The sequence below is a fragment of the Odontesthes bonariensis genome, chromosome 20 (assembly GCF_027942865.1).
Source record: "Odontesthes bonariensis isolate fOdoBon6 chromosome 20, fOdoBon6.hap1, whole genome shotgun sequence".
NCBI classification, from domain to species: Eukaryota; Metazoa; Chordata; class Actinopteri; order Atheriniformes; family Atherinopsidae; genus Odontesthes; species Odontesthes bonariensis.
Genome location: NC_134525.1, coordinates 15,312,128 through 15,337,075, shown reverse-complemented (window position 1 = coordinate 15,337,075; position 24,948 = coordinate 15,312,128). Strand labels below are relative to the sequence as shown.

Below are 24,948 nucleotides of genomic sequence, written 5' to 3'. Positions count from 1 at the left end.
CATAATGATCCTCCACTTATTTCCCTCTTGGGAAATGGTGATGGTGCATATCAAGTTTAGAGCCTCGCAGAGATGCAAAACCGCAAGTAAATTATGAGCCAGGGTAAAAATGATAATTTTGTGTGTAATTCTGAGTCAATATCTTAGCCATAAGTGATAAGAAAACTGTGGACTTGCTGAGAGACTAAAATGATATAGCCCCACATGCAGGGATATTGTTCTTTTCAATTAAACCCACCGAACATAACATTGTCGTTTATGTGTATGGGATTCTCTTTCTTGCTCTCCTTCTCTGCACTGGTCTGAGTGCAAAGCACACCAAAAAAAAAATAAAGATTAACATTCACTTGCTTTTCACATACTTATTCAAGCCTTTGCTGGTGCCTTTGTCTAAGAATCCATAAAACTGGTGTCGAGCAGGCTGACCTACAGGCAAGCGAGAGGAGAAATTCAAAATGATGAGGGCAAAATGTCCCACTCTCAGAGATCTACAGAGATCTGTTGACCACTTAAGAGAAAGACAGAGCTGACCATACCTAGTCATCCTGCCAAACCTCCTAAATCGCTCCTCTTCTTTTGCCAAAGAAATGATTTAGAAGTAATCGTTTTTTCAAGAGTCAAGTTTTTGAGGATGTTGACTGAAACTGCCCCTGAGGAGGGAGGGGGTTATGTGAACCTTCTGACTCTTGGCATCCAGGTCTTGTGGAAAAACAGATTTTCAGACTCCCTCCTTTGATCAATATGTGCCCTGCACTGATGTACTATCTGTTTGTCGCAGAAATCGTCTGACTCCAAAGCAAAACAAACAATCAATGTTGCCAGCGTAGATCTCTAGAATCTGAATGTCACATAAACAATTTCTGGTTTTCATACACCCAACTCTTCATCTGTATCAGATATAGGTCAGTTGTTGTTTTTTGTTTTTTTTTGCTTAAGGAACAGTCCTCACACGGAAAATGCAAGTTGTTTATTCAGACCCCTCAATGGAGCTCATAACAGCATCCGTACAAGCGGCAGAAGGGAAATATGACTCATATGAGGACTTAGAGCAGATGTCATACTCAAGTCTTTAATTTAAGAAGCCACAAAGTCCTCATTATGAAGAAAGAAAGGGGTGGATTGAGCAGCTTGGAGCGCTCAACCATGGGCCTTTGTGTGACAGGAGATTGAGGCCAAGATGTTTTGTTGGCGAAAACATGAAAACACATTACTAAAGCACTTTTATCATTAAGGCAGTAACATTACTTCACCGGGGTTAGAAAATGATCGAGGTCAGATCGAAAACATTCTTTTTTCAACGCAACTGTGACTGTCATGGGGGCTGTTTTGTTTGTTCTCTTGGCTACATGGAGACATTATGAGAAAAATAAATGGGGTAAGTTTAGAAAATACCCATGGTTAGAGCTAAAAACATACATGTACAACCCGGATGCAGTTGCTCTTACAACCAATGGAGACAACATCTGTTTTCAATATAATCATTGGCCTTATCTGCCGGATTGAACAAACTGGGAAGTTGTGGAAAGGACAGTCTCTTTAAGAATACTTAACTGGTGACTGGCAAACAAGGAAAACGCCTCCATTTCATCCAAAAGTATGTCCTCCATTAAAAGTACAGGGGGACATTTGACTTTCTCTTTCATCTCATCTTAGACACTCATAATTCACTTTTTGATTGAGGGGCCTGATAAAGACATTATTTCAACAACTTCTGTAGAGCTTTGCTCACTTACTTTGGGTCATTTTCAGTTCAATTAGAATATTTCAAAGAATTTTTCAAAGCTATGTCAAGCTTTCAGACCAAATGAATAAAATGGCCAATGCTACCAAATGGAAAAATCGTTTTGTCATTGTGTATGTTGTGTTCACTAACTATGTTTCAATGCTTTTTGCACTAACCTGGAAATGTTTCTCCCATTAGAATGTGTTTTATTTTCACTTTCTTGTAGAACATAATCGATTGGTCAGCTGCATCCTGTTGTATGTGACAGTGAGGTTTCTGGACTCCAGCTGTAGTAGAAGGTAAAAGTCCATGCTGTATGATACCCTGGCACACAGTAAAGGGACACGCATTTATATGTGCGCAGTTAATGTTCTTTTTTTTTGTTCTGCAACGCAGAACAATAAAAAGACAAAATTCAACTATCCAAGAGAATGAGATTTTAAAAAGAAAAAAAACAGAGGACAACATATTGAACCGCACAACATGCTTTCTCAGACTGGGGTGGTGGGTGGCACCATGTCCTCAACATTCAAGTGAGAGATTGTTGATCTAAAATCTAATCTTTGACAATCTTTTCTGAAGTCCATTTGCAATTTCTACTTCTATGATTACCTACTTTCTACTTTGTTCCCACCCCCTATAGGTTACAGTTAGGTGTTATGGTCAAGGTTTCAATAAATGCACATGATTTGGTTTACATGTTAAAAAAAAATATGTTGTAAGGGATGCAAAGCTATGCATTGCCATGGACCGTAATATTTTCCTCTTCTTGGCCGCAGTTTCAAAATGTTTTCATCTCAACATTTTGAAACCTGGTTGGTGAAACTACCTTGCTTTGGACGTGTGGGCAAATCATATTTTTTAGTTTCTGGTGAGACAGAGCTGCACTGTAAGTCAGTTGGGTGTATAAGGGCCCAGTGTATGAAATATGTTCACATCTTTCTCAGAAATGGCAAATTGCATATTTATACACATCCAGGCTCTGTGGTGTTGCGTGTTTTGTTTGCTTGAGTCACTTCCTCCTCCTCTACTCCTTGCGTTTGGTGGCTGGTGATTCCTGATTACCCTGATGGGTTCCACCTGTGGCTGCTGCTGAGGCTCCCCTACCTCAGCTCCAGTTTCTGACACCAGATTGTTGTTCACTCCGAGTAGGAACTTCACAGGCCAACTACTCATGTTCCCTCAAGTTTTTAGTATTGCAAATTCTGTGGAATACATAATAAACTCCAACTTCCGAATTATCCTGCTCATCGAATTATTCCCTCACAGAGCCGCAGACTCACCACCATACTCGCATCACGGACCGGGGGAGAACACTCCCTCCACATTTGCACAATCAAAGTTCACAGTTGTAAATAAATTTACCTTTACTCACCGTTCCGTCTCTGCTTCCTTTTCAGATCCTGTAAACCTTCAGAGTCTGGTGTTTTGGGACTTGATGTGTTTACGTGGCGACATCTCATGCCTTTGGCCAAAATGAACCCAGCTTTGTCTCCAAATACAAAATAGATTCTCTATGGTCGTGGGATTTAGTTGTTTACTTCACCTGGAAGGTAAACTACCAACTCCACAGACATCATGTCCCATTGATAAGTCATTGATATTTATTAAATACATGTGTATGTCTGACAGATTATTGTAATTGTCTGGATCATTTTTCATGTAATGGTACAAGGCCAAAGATTGTCGTGAAGTGTCTGACAGTTTGACTAAAATTCAAAACATTAGATTTTTATCAGCAAGCCATGTGAAGGTGGTTTGTTGCAGTTGTCGACAGTTACTGAGGAATTCATATATCACTGTTTACAGATTTAAACACAGTGTTGTTGTTTTTTTAAATCATTCAATAATTGTGCCAAAGTGTAACAGCTTTTCAGCTACATGTCATACACCGCAGACAGTTAGGAAATTTCTTAAAAACTCAACAAAGATTCAGTCTTGAGCTTATTGCTTGAGGTCCTGCTGCCCACTGAGAGATCAAAACACATCAACCTAAAAGCCTGAGCACAGCTTCTGAAGAGAATATTTTAATATTCAACAAGATATCATTTGATGTCTCTCCGGCGTTGCACCATCAGTGTTGTCAAAAGATGTATTTGGCAAGTAAACAAAGGGGGTTAGTGTGTGTCATAATAAAACTCATGGCAGTGCTAAAAACATGAATCAAATGTTAACGGCGCAAGCCAGAAAGAAGGATTAAAAGAAAAGAAGAAAAATCAAATGTCGACAAGATGTTATCCATCCAATTCACTTCATATTCTATATCTGATTTTTTTTGCGTAAAAGAGTAATTAAGAGATGTTACGAGTTAATTAATGTCAAACTTTTTGACCAGATTTATCTCTCTTCTATCTGGATTATAGAGGCCATTGCTGTTAGCCCTGCATGAGATAAATAATCCCTTTGTTGGCACAGTGGCAGTATCGTCTGAGCTTTTACTTTTCTGCTGATCCTGCTGAACCAAGTGCTTTGCTTCAATCGTGCACCCCCCTCACTTTTCCATCTTTTCAGTCAACATTTTCCAGTATCGCCTCTCATGTTCTCAGTTTAATCATTTTTATAGATATAACATGACTTGAGAGAAAATGCATTCCATGCTCCAAAAGCTGTGTTTTATTTATACATCCTCAGTGGCCGTTAGATTTTTATTTGGGTACAAACTATTGTTATTCTTTTATTGCTGGCAGGTCAGTTCAGCAATTCAGGAAAGTCAGACAATCAAGACAATCTGTCCAGCCAAAAAAGCTCCTCTCCAGAAAACCTGTGGGTCAGCATTTACCCGATGGGCTCAACCAAACAGCCTGTAACTCATGTAAACATGTTCTTACATCATTGTTTACCTAATTAGCATTATATATCAGACAGGAAACAGCATATGGTACACTACTGAAGATAAACTGTGTTTTTTGGTTTTTCTCTCTCATCTTTGCGGTTATTTGATGTTGTCCTTCAGGACAAGTTCTGTTCTTCAACATATGGAAACAAGAAACTCTAATGAAACACGGTTTCCCATTTAAGTATAACAATCTCAAACTCTTACATTCCTCTAGTAGTGGGAAAGAAGTGATAAAAGAAGTACACTTTTGAAAAAGCGCTACCGAATGACTATCAAATCTAAAGAAAGCAATTGGCCACACAAACTTTTATCTATCCTTAGTTTGCTAAGATATCTACAACAAATAACTGAAAGGCTATAACACTGTCAGGCTGAAGTGTAGTTCCCCTGTTGCATACATCAATGTGTGAATGTCTGAATGATATAGAAAATTCAATGCCGAGGTTGAAGTGCTGTATGAAGGTATGGACAAACGCTTCTTCTAGTGAAAAGTGCTTTTAGTGGTCAACTAGACAAGAGAAGTGATGTAAAAATGCAGTCCATTTACCATTTAGATGGCACCAACTGTAGTCTTTTTCTCATTCAAGTGGAAAGAGGAATGTTACATTATATTAACAAGAGCACTGAGCAAAATGCCAGTGAAATATCGATTGCTGAAAACAGGGTTCAGTTCAGTTAACAAAAAATCCATAAGTATCACATTACCTTCATCTACAGAAAGTAAACACAGATGAAGGTATGAGCTGCAAAAAAGGGAGAGTTTATGCTCCTGTTTAACCTGAACCTTAAGTTAAAGGCATTTAAAGGATTTCATTTCTTTCTCCAGGACACAAGGAAAATGCTCTCTGACAAGGGAAGCTCAGGTCCTGTGAAATGATCATCTTCTGATGTAAAGTGTTATTGATTCTCACGGAGAAATGCCCAGCCTTCCCATAGCATCACAGTGTTTGAATTCATCCAGCTGTTTTTTTTCTTGAAGACAGCTCTAAGATGTCAATGCAGGCCACATGCAAATATGTTAAGAACAAAATAAGAAGATAGGAATGGGAATATCCTAATCAAGAATGATTTCAAATGGAAAGTAACTGAAAGGGTAGTACAGACTTTCCACATTAAAGACGCTCTCTCTCTCACACACACACACCCACTCACACACATATACACACAACATCAACCAAATTTAAAAAAAGCAAATTTTTGGTATATCCCAAAGGATTCTTTTCTTTCCACTGTGTCACTGTTTCCAGTGTGCCATTCAGTGGATTTCCTCCCAAACACAAGGTGTAAAAGATCAGAATATAAGGGATCTGTCACACCCATGGACTCACGTTTTTAGTTTCATGTTTTAGGTCATGTTTGTGTGTCACTCCATGTTTAGTTTTTGCCATTTTAGTTTCCCTGCACTCTGTTTATCAGTTTCACTCACTTCACCTGTGTTTTTTCCCTCAGCTGCACTCACTCCCCAATCACTCTCACTCCCTATTTAGTTTCCTGCCTCCCCTTTCAGTTTTGCTGGATCTTTGTTGTTTCATGTCAAGTTGGTAAACCCATGCGATACTATCATGTTCCATGTCGTTTTCAAGCTAAGTATTTATCCATGCCGTGTTAAGTTCCTTGTTGTGTTTTATCCACAGCTACGTTTTTTCCGGCTCAGCCGCGTTTTATGTTGGTACTTTGTTTTTGTTTAATAAATTTACCTTGTTCTTTTGAAAAGTCCGCATCCGTGTCCTCCCTCCACACACCCAACCTGACAGAAAGATCCGGCCCGAAAACGGACGCGGCGGACTACACAGCCTTCTGGGAGCTGGCTGGGGACTTCTGTTGCCTCTCATCGAGCTGCACCTCCTGGGAGAAATTGAACTCTGCCAATGAACTAATTGACTTTTTTGTACGAAAGCAGGTCCTCCGGCACATGTCAGGAGTGACGCACATCTGGGCAGAGGTGAGGGGTGTACAGGGCGCTGCTATGCTGGATATCTTTGGCATGGAGCCACAGAGGGTAGCCGCGCTGTACACACCCTCCCTCACCACTCCAGCATCCCAGTCCACGGCCCCGGCCGTTCCAGAGCTGGCCCCGGCCCCGGCCGTTCCAGAGCTGGCCCCGGCCCCGGCCGTTCCAGAGCTGGCCCCGGCCCCGACCACGACCAAGAGGCCTCCGGGCCTGACCACGAGGCGGCAGCCCCCCACAAAGCCTCAGAGCCCATGGGGCCCATGGACTCACCGGTTCGAGCCCCTCCCTCCCACCCCCAGACTTTGGGGATGTCTGGGATCCATCCCTTGAAGGGGGGTATCCCCCCCCGTTGGAGGTCTGTCCGACCTTGGGACGGTCCCCGGCTCCTCCTCCCGCCACGCCGACGGAAGTCTGGGTGCCATCCAGACCACAGCCTGCTGCCACGTCATCGGGGGTCCGGGCGTCCGCCGGGCCGTCTCCTGCCGCCACGCAGAGGGAAGTCTGGGTGCCAACCAGACCACCGCCTGCTGCCACGTCATCGGGGGTCCGGGCGTCCGCCAGACCACCGCCTGTTCCTGCTATGCCGTCTGCGGTCTGGGCGTCCGCCAGACCACCGCCTGTTCCTGCTATGCCGTCTGCAGTCTGGGCGTCCGCCAGACCACCGCCTGTTCCTGCTATGCCATCTGCGGTCTGGGCGTCCGCCAGACCACTGCCTCCTGCTGCCCGAAGCCGGTACCTGCCTCCCCTTTCAGTTTTGCCGGATCTTTGTTGTTTCATGTCAAGTTGGTAAACCCATGCGATACTATCATGTTCCACGTCGTTTTCAAGCTAAGTATTTATCCATGCCGTGTTAAGTTCCTTGTTGTGTTTTATCCACAGCTACGTTTTTTTCCGGCTCAGCCGCGTTTTATGTTGGTACTTTGTTTTTGTTTAATAAATTTACCTTGTTCTTTTGAAAAGTCCGCATCCGTGTCCTCCCTCCACACACCCAACCTGACAGGATGCAGTAACCCTGTGGTTGAATAGAATAAAGTGCATTGTGTCTCTAGGTGAAAAGCAGAGGATATGCAGCAGAATATGTGTTGCATGAGTAGGCGTGTGTATATGTCCTTGCATTTGGCATATAAAAGAGGCAGCCGGAGAGTTGAGACTTTGTGTGGCATGTTGTGTAGAATAAAAGCACTGCCTTAAGAGACTAGTGTTCCACATGCATGCAGACACTCTCAAGATAGCTTATACGGTAGGTTAAATCTTGCCCCAACAGCAACTCTTACAGGATGATCTATTCCCCTCTGTGTTTTTCCCCCTTTTGTCCCTTCCTTTCTCTTCTATTCTTATTGTCTTGTATTTGCTTCATGCCTGGCTGATTCCCGCTCTGTACATCTGACATTTTGCTGATTAAGATGTTGTTCAAAATCTCATCAAAAGTAAACATTGCTAACATAAAAGTCAAGACGAAGACAACAAAATCTACAATGAACCTTGAGAAGATATGCGTGAAAGAGTCCATAACACTGCTCCAACACCTGGTTGATTCAAAGCCTCCAAGCAGTGATAGAAATCTTCCACTGTCCTCAGTTAATATTTTGTGCCAAAGAGCTATCAAAAACACTTCATTTGTTCTTGTTTAGTTTTTACAAAACTGTACGAATTGATAAAAATAGAAAATACATTTATTCTCAGCTTTAAACCACAGCTTTGGACAACCAAAGGAGGATATTGGTTTTGTCTGATGTGAATAAATGATCATACCTCCTCCCTCCTCATCTCTTTATCCTGCCCCCCAGATTTCAACTGTACTAAAACATGTCCAATCACTGTGACTTATTAAAGTCTTATCAGCTTTCCAGTTTGTGCCTCTAGGCATTGTTTTATTTGTTAACCAAATCCATTCCCACATTTGAGAAGTGAAATTGAAAGTTGAAACAAAAATCTGATGGTTTAACTACTTGGGGCATTTAAACGATTGTAAGTACCAGCAAAAAAAATCAGATTAATTAGTCAAATGAAATGGCCTGAAGTTCCATAAACTTTATTATCATTATTATTGTCATATCATCATACACTCACCAAAAATATAAATAAGTATCACATTACATCCCTTTTGTTTTTGCTCCCATTTTTCACTCACAGATCTAAAAAAAAATATTTTTTCCATACACATTAGACCTATTTCTGTCAAATATTGTTTACAATTCTGTCAATCTGTGTTAGTGAGCACTTCTCCTTTGCCGAGATAATCCATCCCACCTCACAGGTTTGGCATATCGAGATGCTGATTAGACAGCATGATCATTGCACAGTTGTGCCTTAGGCTGACCACTCTGAAATGTACAGTTTTGCTTTATGGGGCGGGTGGTCAAACCAGTCAGTATCTGGTGTGACCACCGTTTGCCTCACGCAGTGTAACACAAATCCCTCGCATAGAGTTGACCAGGTTGTGGATTGTGGCCTTAGGAATGTTGGTCAACTCCTCTTCAATTGCTGCGCGAAGTTGCTGAATATTGTCAGGAACTGGGACACACTGTCGTATACACCGATCCAGAGCATCCTAAACATGCTCAATGGGTGACATGTCCGGTGAGGATGTCGGTTACGCCGACAAACTGCAGTCAGGTCGAGACCCCGATGAGGACGACGAGCATGCAGATGAGCTTCGCTGAGACGGTTTCTAACAGTTTGTGCAGATATTCTTTGGTTCTGCAAACCGATTGTTGCAGGAGCTGTCCGAGTGGCTGGTGTCAGACCATCTTGGAGGTGAACATGCTGGATGTAGAGATCCTTGGCCGGTGTGGTTACATGTGGTCTGCGGTTGTGAGGCCGGTTCGATGTACTGCCAAATTCTCTGAAACGCCTTTGGAGACGGCTTATGGTAGAGAAATGAACATTCACTTCACGGGCAACAGCGCTGGTGGACATCCCTGCAGTCAGCATGCCAATTGCACGCTCCCTCAAAACTTGCGACATCTGTGGCATTGTGCTGTGTGATAAAACTGCACATTTCAGTGTGGCCTTTTATTGTGGCCAGCCTAAGGCACACCTGCAATGATCATGCTGTCTAATCAGCATCTTGATATGCCAAACCTGTGAGGTGGGAATGGGATTTATTATCTCGGCAAAGGAGAAGTGCTCACTAACACAGATTTCGACAGATTTGTGAACAATATTTGAGAGAAATAGGTCTATTGTGTATGTAGAAAATGTTTTAGATCTTTGAGTTCAGCTCATGTAGAATGGGAGCAAAAACAAAAGTGTCACGTTTATATTTTTGTTCAGTGTATAATTGAAAAGACAATTATTCAAAATCATGCAGAAGCTAATATGAGGTTATGATGAATTTGTGAGTCAACATGTGCATGACTGAGACAGAGAGACATGCCTGCTGAGCCCAAGACTGCATTGTAGTCATGAAATACAATCATATTTTACTAACATTTCAATAAAAAGAATGCAGCCAAACACCTCCTACATTAAGCTAAAAAGCCTCTGAATTTACACTTTTCTGAGTCTAAGGCTGACGCACTGTGAGCACAAACCCACTGAAGATTTAAGACATGGCCTAAGGACATATTTAATAAGGATAAGTTATTCCTGAAAATCTAAGCAACAATTAAAAAAAACAAAACACATGAAATTCAGGTTTTGGTAATTGGATCCAAACCACACTTGGTTGTGGTTTTGATCTGACTTGATAAACCTATGTATCACTGTTGTGGATGCTTAATAGAATAGAATAGAATAGAAGAAAAATACTTTATTTATCCCCCAATTCAAATTAAAAAAAATCAATAATGCAAGTGTATTAAGCATCACTTGCAACACACACAAAAAATCTTGCTACAACTCCTAGAAGGCTACTGCTGACATCAAGGTTAACAACAGTCCTTGGAAAGATGCCAAAAGAACATTCCGCTGTTATTTTGCAGGGTGTGTTTGGTTCAGGTAAAGCTGGAAGCAGCTTACTGTTAAACGAACAGCATAGCTAGATTCAATGGCGCTGACGGAAGTTCAACATCAGCTCAGATTGTTCATCCCTAAAATCAGTAAGAGTTTGTATATATCAAGCAACGTATAGGCATATAGGTTGTTTGTTCATATCTATTAATACAACACATGACACTGTCCTGTACTGTACCGCCCCTATAAGAGATATAGGAGAAATGTGCCTGATGGGAGCATTAGTCACATCAGAGCAGGCGTCATTTTCATGTCTTTATTTCAAAGAGCCACAACATCCTCATAAGGATGAAGGGGGAGTTGCATGCAGTTACGTGCAGCGCTTTAATCAACATGCCGTCATGAAACAGTCATTGTTGTTCTCACTTTGTCAGTGAATTGGCCTGTAGGAGTTTGAATTTAGTTTTGGTACAATTATATCCAAAGGATGAACAGGAGAAAGGCAAAAAAGGAGGAGGAAAAAAAGGTAAGACAAGAGCAGGGGGGATTCTGCAAATAGCCCTTCAGAAGAATGGCAACAGAGACACATTCGACAGTTCATTCAATAAACTGATTGATTCATTGTCAGAGCTTCTGTTGAACTGTGTGTTTAGACAACACAGCAACCCAAGAGACTGGGGAGGCCAGAAAAACGATCAATGCTGCTTTAACAGAGGAATGAAATAGGTAGGGAAATGAGAGAGCCCCACAGAAAATGACACAAACAGAGTGACTGTGACATTTGTATGATGTGGAAGCCTACAAAGCAAATACAATCTCAGATGAACGACAACTTTTTCAGCCATGCTGTTGTAGCTTTGCTGGTGTGCTGGGGATCGATGTCCTGTTGCATGACCCAGTTAAAGCCAAGCTTCAGCTGTCAGACAGCTTAAGCTCTGTCTTTTTCATACTGTACTGTTATACACGGCCTTGGGGGAAACTTGAGCACAACACAGAAGTGATTCCCACTTTTCCCTCACACCCAAAGAAGATCAATCCCACATAAGTTTCTGTAGTCCAACAGTAGATTCGATTTCTTGGAGATCATGGCCAAAACAACAAACAAAATAAATCTTAAATTTAAGAAAATATCTTACCTATAACAAAAGGAAATCAAAAGGAAATACAGGGATTTTACTCAACTCCCTGAAGATCAATAGGAGAATTAGGGATCAGCAACAGAAACAGGCTTTGCAACCCTACAGCTACCCAGACTTCTCACTTTTCTAAGTGTTGTCTGTGTTCAGTAACTAAATTTTTTTACTTGTAACCGTACACAAAAGCCATCGTCACTGCATAGCCTAAATAGCACGACATGAGAGTTCAGCTCAGCATGGTTGGTCTTGGAGCAAGGATGGAGGCAGGGCAAACAGAGCTGCATCTATGGAGGTCGTTTTGGGGTACAAGTCATCAGTGTCCAGACTGATCACCTGCTGTCATCTAATACACGCATCCATAAAAACAAACACACAGGGGACAACATCACCACCAACAGGAAGACCCAGCACAGTACGACAATACACAATATGACCTAATGTCATGAAAGCACTATTATTAACTTTACAATTTAGCATGACAACTGAAGCCTGCGGAGTCTGAGCTGAGCTGGAGCTCTTGGGTTTTTTGCAGAGTATTGAGCAGTTCGCCATTGTGGTGAACTTGCTTGGACATCCACTCCTTGTATGTTTTTCGTATGTGAATAATACTTTACTTTACTTTACTTTACTTTACTTTACTTTACTTTACTTTACTTTACTTTACTTTACTCCTTGTCCTGGTAATAACACACACCTGAATGCTCCAAATAAGAAAACTGCTAAACTTCTGCTTTTCGAGAGATGCTCACACCTGCTGATGATCAAGCAATCAAGCGTATTTGATTAGCTGCACCTGTCTGCTACTTACCTCCTTTATTTGTGTGGAAGGGGTATGGATGTACTTAGGTTTTCACACACTGCTTCTGCATTTTAGCTCAGTTTTTGTTCAATAGACAATGAAGCGATAAAAAAATGCCACCTCATTTTAAGAAATGGAAAGGACCAGTTAAGATGTAATTTGTCCTTATGAGACTGGCCTTTTCCTCAGAATGTACCCATGTGACGTTTGTTCATGGAGGCAGATACAGGCAATGATTATGTTAAAGAATATGCAACCTGTAGTGGTCAAGAGAGCAACTATCTGACAAGTGTAAAAAGGAGGTCACGATTGCATCATGAAAAGAATGTTTTCTTTTATTGCACAGATTATTTTATTGGTTAATTCCGATAACGAACCAGACTCCGGCACGCTAACTAGTTACGCGGCCCCATGCAGTTTTGGTTGGATTGTGTTGCTTCTTTGCTTGCTTAGCAAACCCTAAGCTAAGAATGACATATAATCTGATGTGGAAACACTCATATCAGTCATATTTCCTTTCTGACAGGTGTAAGGGTGATACTCTACAGGGTGCTATTATGATCTGTATTGCGGTGTAGTAACAAACAACTTATATGGCTTGTATTTCAATTTGGAGTTTCAACTTGTTGGTCCGAATACTTAAAATCTTCTACTTCCTTCTTATACGATGTACTAAGGTTGGGCAAGATGCTACACCAACTTACTATAACTGTCAGTCCTTATTGACACGTTTAGACAATCTTTCTAATCTTTCTAACTGTTTGCCGCTCTGGTAAAATTGCTAAAAATGCATTTGCAATGCATACTCAAATTAAATGAAGAGTTGACTATAGATCATAACAGTCTGGACCTATTGGCTGGAAAAGAAAACCAGATCACAGCCTGGTTGGCCAGATTTGATAACAATACCTTGAAAATAATGATCCTATACACAGTTTTCTCCAGGTATGTCCATGTATCTGGCATTTTAAAAGTCCAAATGAATGTTTTCTTCATAGAGACTTTCTAAAACTTCAGTCTCTAGTTTAGATGTATTGTTACACAGACAATTGGCAGCAATGCCAGTGTCAGTCATCAGAAAGAATAAATTGCTCAATCAATACACAAGATGAGGAGGAGGATAGTCACTTCTTATCATCATGGACATGCTTTGTAGCCTGTAGACAATACATGGAAGCTTGGAAAATATGTCACAGTCTTTCATGTTGCTCCTTTAAACTGAGTCCTCATACTAAAATCATATTTCTGACTAAAAAATATCTACAATATGTCAACTTTCTTTTTGCCCTAAAAGGTATACTGCTCCCCACAAAGTTTGCACTTCTGTGATATGGCAGACTTCAATTCAGTGTACTTAGCCTTAACCAAACCTTTAAGCTAACAGTAATCCTAACAAAGTCACACTTTACCAGTAATCCAAACCAGGGTGTCAGAAATAGTGTTTTGAATGATTAGTAAAGTAATTAGGACCAGGTCTTGGTCCCCATGAGGACTACTGGTCTGGACGAGGCCAATGTTTACACAGGAAAAGGTTCCAAAGATGCCACGCAAAATGAGGGACACAGGCAGAAACACATTGCAGGAACACAAATAGAACTGAGCAGCAACACCACAAATCCACACCGTCAGCAGAGGCCCAAAGGCATTATTGACAATGAAATACAGACAGTTGGATGCTCTTCCTCACAATTTTATTGCATTCCACTGCCCCCAGGCAAATTGCCCCCAACTCATGTAACCATTTATTCCCATCTTGCACATCAACCCAGGGGACCAGAAATAAACACTTTGGTATCCAACCAACCAGGTTTTCCTCTTGTTGATCAAATTGAGCACAAAGCTAGTTCAAACATGTGAAGCCTGTAGGCAATCAAGTCACACTGTAAAATGGAGCATCGCTTTAAGTTTATTTTTTTCACATCACAGCCATCCCGCATGTTTCTTTACCACCAAACTAAAGCTGGTGTCCTTCTCTGGAGGTCTTCAAAAGCTGATCTGTCACAATGATTCTATCACTATCCTAGTATGCTAATCAGCAGTTTAATGTACTGCATGAACATCTGATGAACATCAAAGTACATTCACGAACCAAACACATGCCGTCTAAAAGCTTTTTCCTTGCAACTGTCCAAAATAACCCCTAAAAGTTTGCCTTCATTCTCTTGTGCCAAGCCCCGGTTTATTTGCACCACAGAGAGCTCAGAGACATCCCCCCTGAGGCATCACCAGGCACCATCTGCAGCATCCCGGGCAGTGCTTGGCAGGGCCCCCAGCGGCTCCCCTGTGAACCCTTCCAGCCATTTCTGGCATGTCAGTTCGATCCAGTTCAGCTCTTCTTTTTTTCCTTCCTAGGTGACAGAGGATGTGTTTGAACTATGTAATGCCTTGCCCAACTATGCATGATATGCGCCAGTGGAAATAAATGTATATACATATATATATTTTGATGAAAGACAAGTATCATAGCCCCATATGCACATTTGACACTCTGTGGTTTAATACACCACCCGCTAATATATACCTCGGAGGGTTCCAGGTCCTCAGGACAGACGTGCACAACCAGGGACATGAGTAATGTGTGTGTGTGTATATATGATATATGTATATATATATATATATATATATATATATATATATATATATATGTAAACTATATCCCTGCTTCTGAGCAGGGTGGTAAGGAACGACACACTTAAGTCAATAGTATTGGAGCCAACAAAGACGGTGCCTTACCAAATAATTTGACTTAAAAGGGCAAACAATCACATGCAATTTGCCCTTCTTGGTCTCAGTGAGCAATTTCTTCCTTGCTCAGGCATTCCTGTAGTAATTTAAACCCTGTCTCTTTCCACTTGGAGATATTACTTAGCTGCGAGAAAGAACTCTCCCTGCAAGAAACCCTTTAGACTGTGTTGTTTTTGCACTGGTAGTCCGTGGCATACTCTTCACTTCAAACATGTGAGGAAAAGGCTGCCCTCCATTGCTCTTGTGTCTTGTTCCTTCGTTAAAAAAAGAAGAAGAAGAAAAAAAAACAGGTCATGATCATTGGCAGATAAGAATAAAATGTGACCTATATAGCCCCAACTCCTGTGCTCAAACCTCCTGCTATTTCATCAGCACAAGTCAACAGTTGTCCCCAACTGAGCAAAGATCCCTGGAGTCACCTGAACTGGCTTGTTTGAGTTGTTACACCATAAAAGAAATCATCAAGAAAATAAATGTTGCATGAATACAAACCCCCAAAGCATGAGGGGGGAAAAAGCAGACTGGCCGTGTTAAGTGAAGTAATGCTTAAAGAAAGGAAGAGACTAAAGGGAGCCAGACAAAGAAAAACAGCAGCAGGGGTGTGAGGTTAAGGCAGATAAAGAAGGAACAAGAGAGTCAAAGAGAAAGCTTATTAGTGATAAAAAAAGAACAGGTGGAAGAGAAATGACAGGATAGAGTCGAGGTAACGACTGAGAATATAAAAAGCAGAGAAAGTGCATGAGGGAGAGAATAAGTTAAATTTGCACAACAGTGAGTGTCTCTCTTTTCTGTCTCATTTTCTGCCACAATAACAGGTGTTTTCTGACAGGTGTTAGAAGGGTAATAATGTGACCCATGTATCAACTGTGAGGGGATATTAAATTGATCTCAGGACAAACACACTCACTTTACCATGATATGACCTCAACGAGAAAATGAAATCTAGATCTCCGCGGCTATAGTTTATCGCTGCTGTATCTATGAGCATGGTGGCAATTTTAGAGGAAAATTACAGGGCATTCATGTCTTAGGAAAAGTGTTGTTTCTAACACTGCCGTTTCAGTCATTAAGCACGACACGATCCGTCCATACATACATTTTCCTTACCCGCTTTATGCAATTAGGGTCACTTAGCCTACATGACACAAGAAAAGCCTAATTATTGTGTTTGTCTGACTAAAACCGGACTTTTGAAATTAATATAAACATGTAAGTCCAAGTAAAAATTGCATGAAATTGAGCTTCTCAATACGTGTGGTTATCAAATCACTCCTGCATACTGTATATGTGCTCAACGACATACGGTATCAGCTTGCAGTTTGCCGATAGCATTTCCAAACTGTTGTGCTTTTCGAATAGAATTCAGATTTTATAACCGCAGTATCATCTGACATGTCAGTATCTGCAAGACAACATCTGTGCAGTTAATTTGGCTATACTTGCATACATGATGATCTCCCACAGAGAGTTGCAAGTGGCAGAGAGTCTTAAGCGATTTCTTACACAGCCCACATGGCGTCAAACATGTTTGAGTCAATACTCAATTCCACTCCTGTACATAGGCCCTACTGCCTTACAAAGGCAGAGGTCCAGTTAGATGGCAGAGTCTAGCTTTAAGCTGTGCATGTAACCATGCTGATTTCCTCTCAATGTTTTGCAGGTCAGAAACTGGCTTCATGGCTCAGACATACCAAATAATGATGGTGATTAGCTACAAAGTTGAGAGCTAAAACTAGCCACACTTTTGTACAAAGAAATTATTGAAATGCTAGCGGCAAAAGGCTTTGATCCACTATTTTTTTACTTTGCATAAAGGAAAAGGCAGGAAATTGCAGAAAGAGGTTTATCCCTCGGGGCATTTTTTCTTTCATTCATCTGCCAGCTGTTAGAATGTTAATGTCAATTCACTGTCTTTACTTTGGTTAAAGGGCCGTGTGACGAAAGCCAGGGGTTCTGAAATGATCATGAGAAATAAAAAAAAAAAGAAAAACGCAATTGCCATACAGTCTACACGCCAAGGGCCTGCTGATTACCTGTCAACGTCACGTAACAGACTGAAAAGCTTTCTTTCTCCAGCTGAGTGTGCAACACATTATACAGCCACGTAAAAAAGATGAAGTACAACTCCAGTTCCAACAAATTTCAGGATGCTGTGTAAAATGTAAATGATAACCGAATACTATGAGTGGCCAATCGCATAGACCGATGTTTTGCTCACTATAGAACATTGAAAACATATCAACTGCTGAAAGTGACTATTTCATGAAAAATATCATATCATCTTCAGTTTATCTGGCTTGTATTACTTTTACATGGTAGTACACAGATGTCATTGCATCTTCCATTGCCTAGACACAAAGTGATAGACAAATGAAACTGTATGTGACCTATCAGGTGCTTGTGACATTAATTATGCACAACGTTATTGATCATTTGTGTATCACACAGCACGAGGATCTATCTTGTTTTTCACATGATGGTATTCCATATTTACTTGCTCCAATTTTTTATTGAAGTCTAATGATGTTTACACTGCGTGACATGATAAAAATCAGTCCCGTTTCTTACATGGTTGCACTTGCATTCCACTTAGTATTCTAGATGCTTGATTTGTTTTATACTTTTCCTCAAATTTCAGCTTGTTTATTTGGTGTAATTGGTAACTGTGGGATCACCAAATATAGTCTAAAATAAGTGTCTGTGTGTGTGTGTGTGTGTGTGTGTGTGTGTGTGTGTGTGTGTATGCGTGTGTGTGAGAACATCACTTGGCTGATTACTTCACAAACATTCCACATGCTCATCAATCCACTCTTTAATATTAAATCATGTACCTCCACCAGTTTTTTTATTTTCATCTTCACGTCATCACCTTTACCTCCACAAGCAGCCCCCTTGTTTTCTTGGTTTTCTTCATTATCCTCACTAAATAGTCAAGGGGGGAAAAAAGTCATATTTAGGAATTCCAAACAATCAAGAATCAAGAACAAGAGAGGTGGAGCCGCAAACTACAGGCGCATGACAGAAAGAAAGAAAATAAACCAAGGTAAAGAGAAAGAAGTGTAAAAAGAGGGGCACAGGAAACGAGGGTAAATATTGGAAAGACTAATGGACAATAAAAGGTGATTGAGCCGGATAGATGAAGTGAGTAAAAGAGATCTGATCAAAAATTCAGGCGGTGTTCATTTAAAAAAAAAAAAAACTGCCAATGAAGAATGCACTCAGCCTCAGATTTATTCATAGATGTATTTATAATGCATGCCCAGAGAATGAATGACTTCCCATAGCATGTGTGGCTCATGTGTTCACGTGCGTGCAGCCTCTGATTGTCTTCGCCCAACTGTGTGTTGAATGTGTACATTTTTAATGTGTCACCGAGACAGAACAAGTACTGACTGACGAGAGGGCGATTGTTCTAACAAGACTCGGGAGTGGATTCACTTTGATAGAGATTTGGTTTCTCACTTCAGGATATCGGAAGCACACACCATGAGTTTACAGCTCGTGTGTGCGCATTTTGGGATGTTTGTTTATCCGTGTGTGAGTGTGTAACAGTAGGAATGAGTTTCCTGATGTGTCTGCATTCTTAGTGATTACATGTAGCAGTGTTGTGAGGATGAACTGAGGGACAGCATGTGTGCATAGTTGTGTGTGCCAGAAAGTGCTCGTTAACCATTTCCCCAATTACCACCCCAACCGTGAAAATGAAATATTGAAACTACCAATGAAATAACCAATATGTGAGTGTAACATGTTGTGATGACACGGTCTCACTGTCCTCACCTGCCTCTGCTGGTTTGCAAGGACTCTTCAGCCAAATGGGAAATATTTTGAATTGTTACTTGAGTCATGGTGAAGATATCATTGAAGCATTCTAATACCACTTTTAAATTGCAGGATAACAGAGCTGTTAGGAAACTGTTCTCTGGTGTATCCACCTTACTTTAAACAGGATAGGATCTGGTAGATTTTCTTCTGTGGGAGGATCATTAAAGCAGCTAATTGTCAGGCTCGTCATGGGCCATTAAAGTCAATTAGAATTACACTGGAAAATCGCTCTTTTTAATGTAAGTATCCTCAGGTTTGGGTCACTGATGCTCATAGGCAAGGCAAGGCCATTTTATTTGTAGAGCACAATTCGTACACAAGGCAATTCAAAGTGCTTTACAGCTACATAAAATCACAACAAGGCAATAAAATCATTTTTTTTTTAAATACATAAAAAATAATCATGAAGAGTGCAGATAAAATACTTTCAGGTGTCATATGCACAGCTAAATACAGATTTGTTGAAGGAGCTCTTTTGCGTTTTTATATTTGATGCACATTTTATTTTTCTGTTTGTTCAGCATGTATTAATTATATCATAATAATGATAATAATTAGGAGTGAAAGGAAGGATTAGTCACTTCCTGGGTTTCGGTATGGAGACTGAAATTTATTATGAAAGCTAGATATTTATTAATGACAATACTTTTTAAAAATACATTAAAAAAGAAAAATGAAACAACACAAAAACAAACAAAGCTGGAGATACCCGTCTGCAGTTCCCGAAAAGATAAAGTGCAAGTAACTTTTGGCCTCTAGATGTCGCCGTAACAAATAGAAGCCACTCCTCCTTCCTGCTCGGCAGCGTCTCTGTGAGCTCTGCGCGTCCCACGTTGACTGTTCACAACATCAATCGCGGAAGTTGCCTGATTCTGTAAGTTTTTGCCGATTTTTCACGTCGTATAGCAATGAAAGCTTTACAGTGTGCAGTCGGCATTTTAGAGGGGAAACGCGCAGTCGACACCTTTCTTGTTTTTTTTTTGTCAAAATAGCCTTTAATTCGGAGCAGAGCAGACAACCGCCCCCATGTCATCGTGGTAACACACATCTGTTGGAGGTGTGGTGAAAATGCATTTAAAAAAGACGCCGGTAACGATGTTAATGTCCAATTCTCAGGGAAAGTGTTGCCTAACATGTGACTCCAGGGTCGGTTTAACACGGGTGGTGTACATTAATGGAGCCCAGGATTCTTCGCAGTGTTGCCAATGAATGCTTCATATACACGAATATTTTTTTATTTGAAATGCGTTCACAACATAAATCTTATCGACGTGCCATTGTATACATTAAGAGCAGCCGTGGAAAAGTCGGAGAATCATGTGAAAGGTATAATAATAATGATATCAAATGGTAGGCTACAGGTCGCATCTCACAGATTGGAGGAAGTGCAGCAGCGAAGAATCTGGTTTCGTTTTAAGAGGAGTGTTTAAATCTGTCATCGGCGTGAACACGTTTATTAACAACAGGGGGAGGAATACATGGGGCATGAATATGAACTGGTGTTTAAGCTAAATTTGAACTGGATGAATCATGAATCTGTATTAAAAAGCCCCATGAAAGCAACTAAAAGATACTGCGTCACTGGTCCATGATGTGAGTCCATTAATTCAGTGTCTATGTGTCTATTTTTTATATATATATATATATATATATATATATATATATATAAAAGATGGTGCCACTGACCAATAGTAAAATCTTTAATGAATTTTATGAAAGTACAAAAGCTCTACCTATTGCTGATTTGATCGATTGCCACAATAGTCTTGATAGTTTCTGTAGAATGACTCCTCTAAAGTTCAAGGATATACTGTGATGCCGTTTAAATATTAACATAAGCTTTATTGCTTTGGAAGAGAAGGAAGACCCCGCCATTGAGGATTACTGAGGGGAAGTCGACCCTGTTGTTAAAAGTCCAGCTGAGGTTGAATATTTACTGCGATCAGTCAGTTCACCCTGATGTCTGCATTTGCTTCCATCACGGTTTGCACCTCTCTGTCAGCCAAAGTTTGAAAGGTGAGCAGCAGGAGTGCTGAGAAGGTGCAGTAGGCTATATATTTTGTTTTATACCTCTGCTTATACGTGTCAGAACGTGGTGAGTACATTAAGAGTTGGAGTATTAAGCCTATTTATTCATTGTGCAATAGTTTTTGCTGCCATATGGTCACAAAATTGTCGGAACTTGATCCAAACAAACGTTTCACCCCCTCCATGATGAACGATACCATTTATTTTTCACTTGCACTTACAGCTGAGGATTATTATCGAAGCTATTTCATCCACAAACTATTTGGTAATGACTGACGCCATTAAATCACTCATCGGAACATTTGTTGTCCGTCAGCTGACTGATTAATTCTTGAAGGAGTTACCTTGATTAGTTTTTGTTTTTTTTACCCTGTTCAACACAGCGTATGTTACAGCTACAAAAATAAGATCATTCGGCAAGCATTTACTTCTGCTGGAATTCTAACCAATACTTTGGATTCAGATGTTTAAACCATCTTGAGACAAAACATCACATTTGATGACAACACTAAAGACGGAAAAATTCGAGTGGCATCTATTTGTATTTACGTTTGGATACAATGTAAAAAAAAATGATAATAATTTCTCTAAGTGAACTAAAGGTAATCCTTTGGATTACCCAAACTTTTGCATACTTCTCTCTTTTTCAGATTCTTTGACTCTAAACATAAAACATAAATGAACAAAACATAAATAATAGAGGATTTTCATCCTATGAAAAGAATTTTTCATTTTTACCTTCATGCCTTTCGGACAACCCTTCATCATCCACTCGCTTAACTATTCCCAAAAGCTGTTTTTACTGCAGGGATGCCCCGAAAAAAAACAAAAAATGTGCATGCCATCGCGTACAGTTGTAGCAGCCATTTAGCCTGGAGTCACCCGCCTTATTGTTGTCATGCTCTAATAGTGTTTGTATTCTGTTTGCTTTCTTCAGAGGGGAATAAGATGCCCAGGGGAAGGCAGGTGATGAATTGCGAATAGAGACAAACTGAAAAATGAAATGACTTCTTTTGATAGGTTTTAAAGCAAAGGGGCGAAAAAGATGGAACATAAAAAGAGAATGAATGCAAAAAGAAAACTCACAAAGTTCTCTTTTCCTCAGTGTCGACTGAATTGGCTAATTGAAGACGGGCTCCTGTAAAGCATGGCCATGGATAAAGAGTGGGCACCTCTGGACTGCCTGTTGCCCTCAGGTACTGCCTTTCAAAGGACACGTGTAAGCACACATGCTCGCAATGACTCAGAAACACAGGCCGGTGCACTGACTGGGGTAGTCTTTTAGGACACAAGCTGCACAAACCACCTGCTTAAGAATTTGTGAGTCTCGTGTTGGTTGGGTGGGTGGATGGAATGGAGATGTTGGCACTGTACCCTCTGAGTCCTGCAAGTTGCACGTTGTGACCTCCAGATGTGGCTCGCTCCGGAACATCCAACAGAGGCTTGAATAGAGGGGAGTAGAGGGTGCGTTTGGTGTACAAAAGGGTTCAGTTCAATGTGTAAAAGGAGTCCACATGAATGGCAGGAGCCAAGGTTTTTCTTGAAGAGTGTTGGATTGCAAGGAGCTGATATGTGTACGCTTATTTGTCTGCATCTGATCTTAATGCAGACTTATTCACATTACTGCCCAACTTTTCTTCCCATCTTCACTTTGAACACTCAGGAAATTGGATTTCAGACAACAAATCACTTCCACTTTCTTTATACCAGTGTGTGTGTGTGTGTATGTATATATATATATATATATATATGAGATTCTTGTTTTTGATGCGCTTGCTTTGAAGGCATAATATGATTGTAGAAATGTATAATCAAGCTAGCTCTTAAATGAAATGAAGTCCCAGTTGCCCTTTAAATTCCTTTTGTCTGAACAAAATACTGTCCTTTATGTGACATTTGACTCAGAAAATCAACTATTTTCAAAAGTTTCTTTTTTGTAGAGAGATGAGTTTCTCTAATTATAATCTGACATGTTGTGTGTTTGAAATGTTCTTAACCCATTAGGGCATGACACAACATACTGTCAAGTGGGTGAAAAAAAAGAAAGAAAAAAAGAACACGTGTACACATCGATATTTATTTGCCAAAAATAAGCCAAAAAACTCTGAAGTTCTCATGATTCAGTAACTGGTAGAACTATCCCAAGCAGCAATAACTCAAAATAATCATTTTCTGTATGTTGTTATCATCTCTCACATTGTGGGGAAGGAATTTTAGCCCACTCGTCTTAACATTTCCAAATTTTATTTAAAGCTGGCAGGTATTTGTTTATTCACACCTCTTTTAAGGACCAGCACAGCTCGTGTGGGTTTTAAGTGGACCAGTACAACACCTTGATTCTTTTCTTTTTCAGCCACTAGTTTAGTTGCTATTTTGCTTGTGATATTGTACTGTTGCATGACCCAATTTGAGTCTCCCTTCAGCTCTTGGACAGATATTCTTGCATTTGACTCTAGAAGACTTTTGTGAACAGAGTAGGTGATGGTTGACTCTATGAGGCATCAAGGTGCCCAGGTGCCGTGTGGCTGCAAAACAAGTCCAAATCATAAGCCTTCCACCACCGTGCTTGGCAGTTGTTATTAGATGTTTGCACTTATAAGCTTTGTTTAGTTTTCCTCTCCTGTTGTGTAATGTGACCAAACATCTCCACTTTGACCTCATATGTCCAAAGGAAAGTGTTCCAGAAGTTTCGAAGTTTGTTCACATGCAACTTTCCAAACCTTACCCATGCTGCCATGTTCTTTTTTTTAGAGAGAAGAGACTTTCTCCCAATCACCCTTCCAACTAAACATTCTTTCTCAGTCTTTATTGTGAAATATACTTACCTGTACCAAAATGCAAAGGTTGCCTCAGATCTCAATATGGATTCATAATCTGTCACTTGTATCCACTTAGGTAGCTTTCATTTGATTAAGAGAGCAGCTTTATTGCAATTCAACCTCCATGGAGGCTATGGTGATGGGCATACATGCAGTTTCTAACAACAGTGTCTTGTCCCTTGGCAATGAGGCTTTGCATAGAATGAATGGGTTAGGGTAAAAAAAAAAAAAAAAAAAGGAATTTTACACAAGTGGCTGCAGACATGCCGATGTGTGTGTGCAAAGCTGTTTGAAAGACATATACAGAACCATTATAACACCTTCCGTGGTCTGAAAAAAGAAACTCAATTGTTAACACAGGCTGCCCTGCAGACCTTCGACGGAAACTGGCCAATGCTGCCTTCAGACACTGGCATGTGAGGTGTACGTGAACTCCCTGATAATTTAAGTGCGAGTGTGTAGCAAGTGTGTGCGAGTTTGGAGGTAGCAAAGCTCACATAAGCCTGAGGACAGGCTTTACCCAAACCTGTAAAGGTCAGAGAGGCACAACAATTAGGCCTGTAGAGCAGACGGGAGGGTACGCGTAGTCTGTTATATTTCAACTAGATTTCCTTTTTTTTTTTTTTGTTTCCATGTCGTTTTTCAGATCTGTTTTAAAGAGCTCATTTTCATGTCGGGTAATTACTGCCTCACAAGGTACCACATCCTAATACATAGGGGGGTCGCTACTGGTGTGGAAAAAATAGAAAAACAAAAAAAAACAAGCGCTGTTTGTCCAAAGGAAACTTAAGTGTGTCGTTTTCACTCGGGCTATAAATATTGTTTACCCAGAGGAAGATATTAATAGAGAGTTTAGAATTGAAAGGCACACGCGATATTCCGAGCATGCTTGGCACTATCTGAGCCCGTCTGATCCTTTTTTGAATTTATATATTTTTTTGCCATTTAATAATCACAGATGTTCATAAAACGTTGTTCTGTGTGTGGTGACAAAATGAGTTTTCAGGTTTTAATCCTTGAAAAATCCCCTTTTAATTAATCTCAGCCATCTGTGTTGTTTGTTGCGTTCCTGAAGCGGCCTCATAAAGGAGTGCGGCAAATTGCTCTAACCGCCTACCTTCAACCTGCCGTGGCTGCCGTGGTATCATGACATAGCTGTTTTGAGCTCTGGTTGGTTCTGGCTGACGAC

General features: G+C 40.5%; 1 protein-coding gene across 3 annotated transcripts in view; it reads left to right on the top strand.

Annotated features, from left to right (window-relative positions):
* Positions 1–19,696: 19,696 nt before the first annotated feature.
* tpk1 (thiamin pyrophosphokinase 1) overlaps positions 19,697–24,948 on the top strand; it is a 74,478-nt gene continuing 69,226 nt past the window's right edge. For 2 of the 3 annotated variants that reach the window (XM_075452789.1, XM_075452787.1), the window contains exons 1-2: positions 19,697–19,786; positions 22,046–22,136. In XM_075452789.1, coding sequence (XP_075308904.1) covers positions 22,088–22,136 — 49 coding nt within the window. In that variant the 5' untranslated portion in view covers positions 19,697–19,786; positions 22,046–22,087. Of the gene's footprint in view, positions 19,787–19,821; positions 19,970–22,045; positions 22,137–24,948 lie in introns of those variants that run through there. The other variant, XM_075452788.1, reaches the window with a different exon arrangement.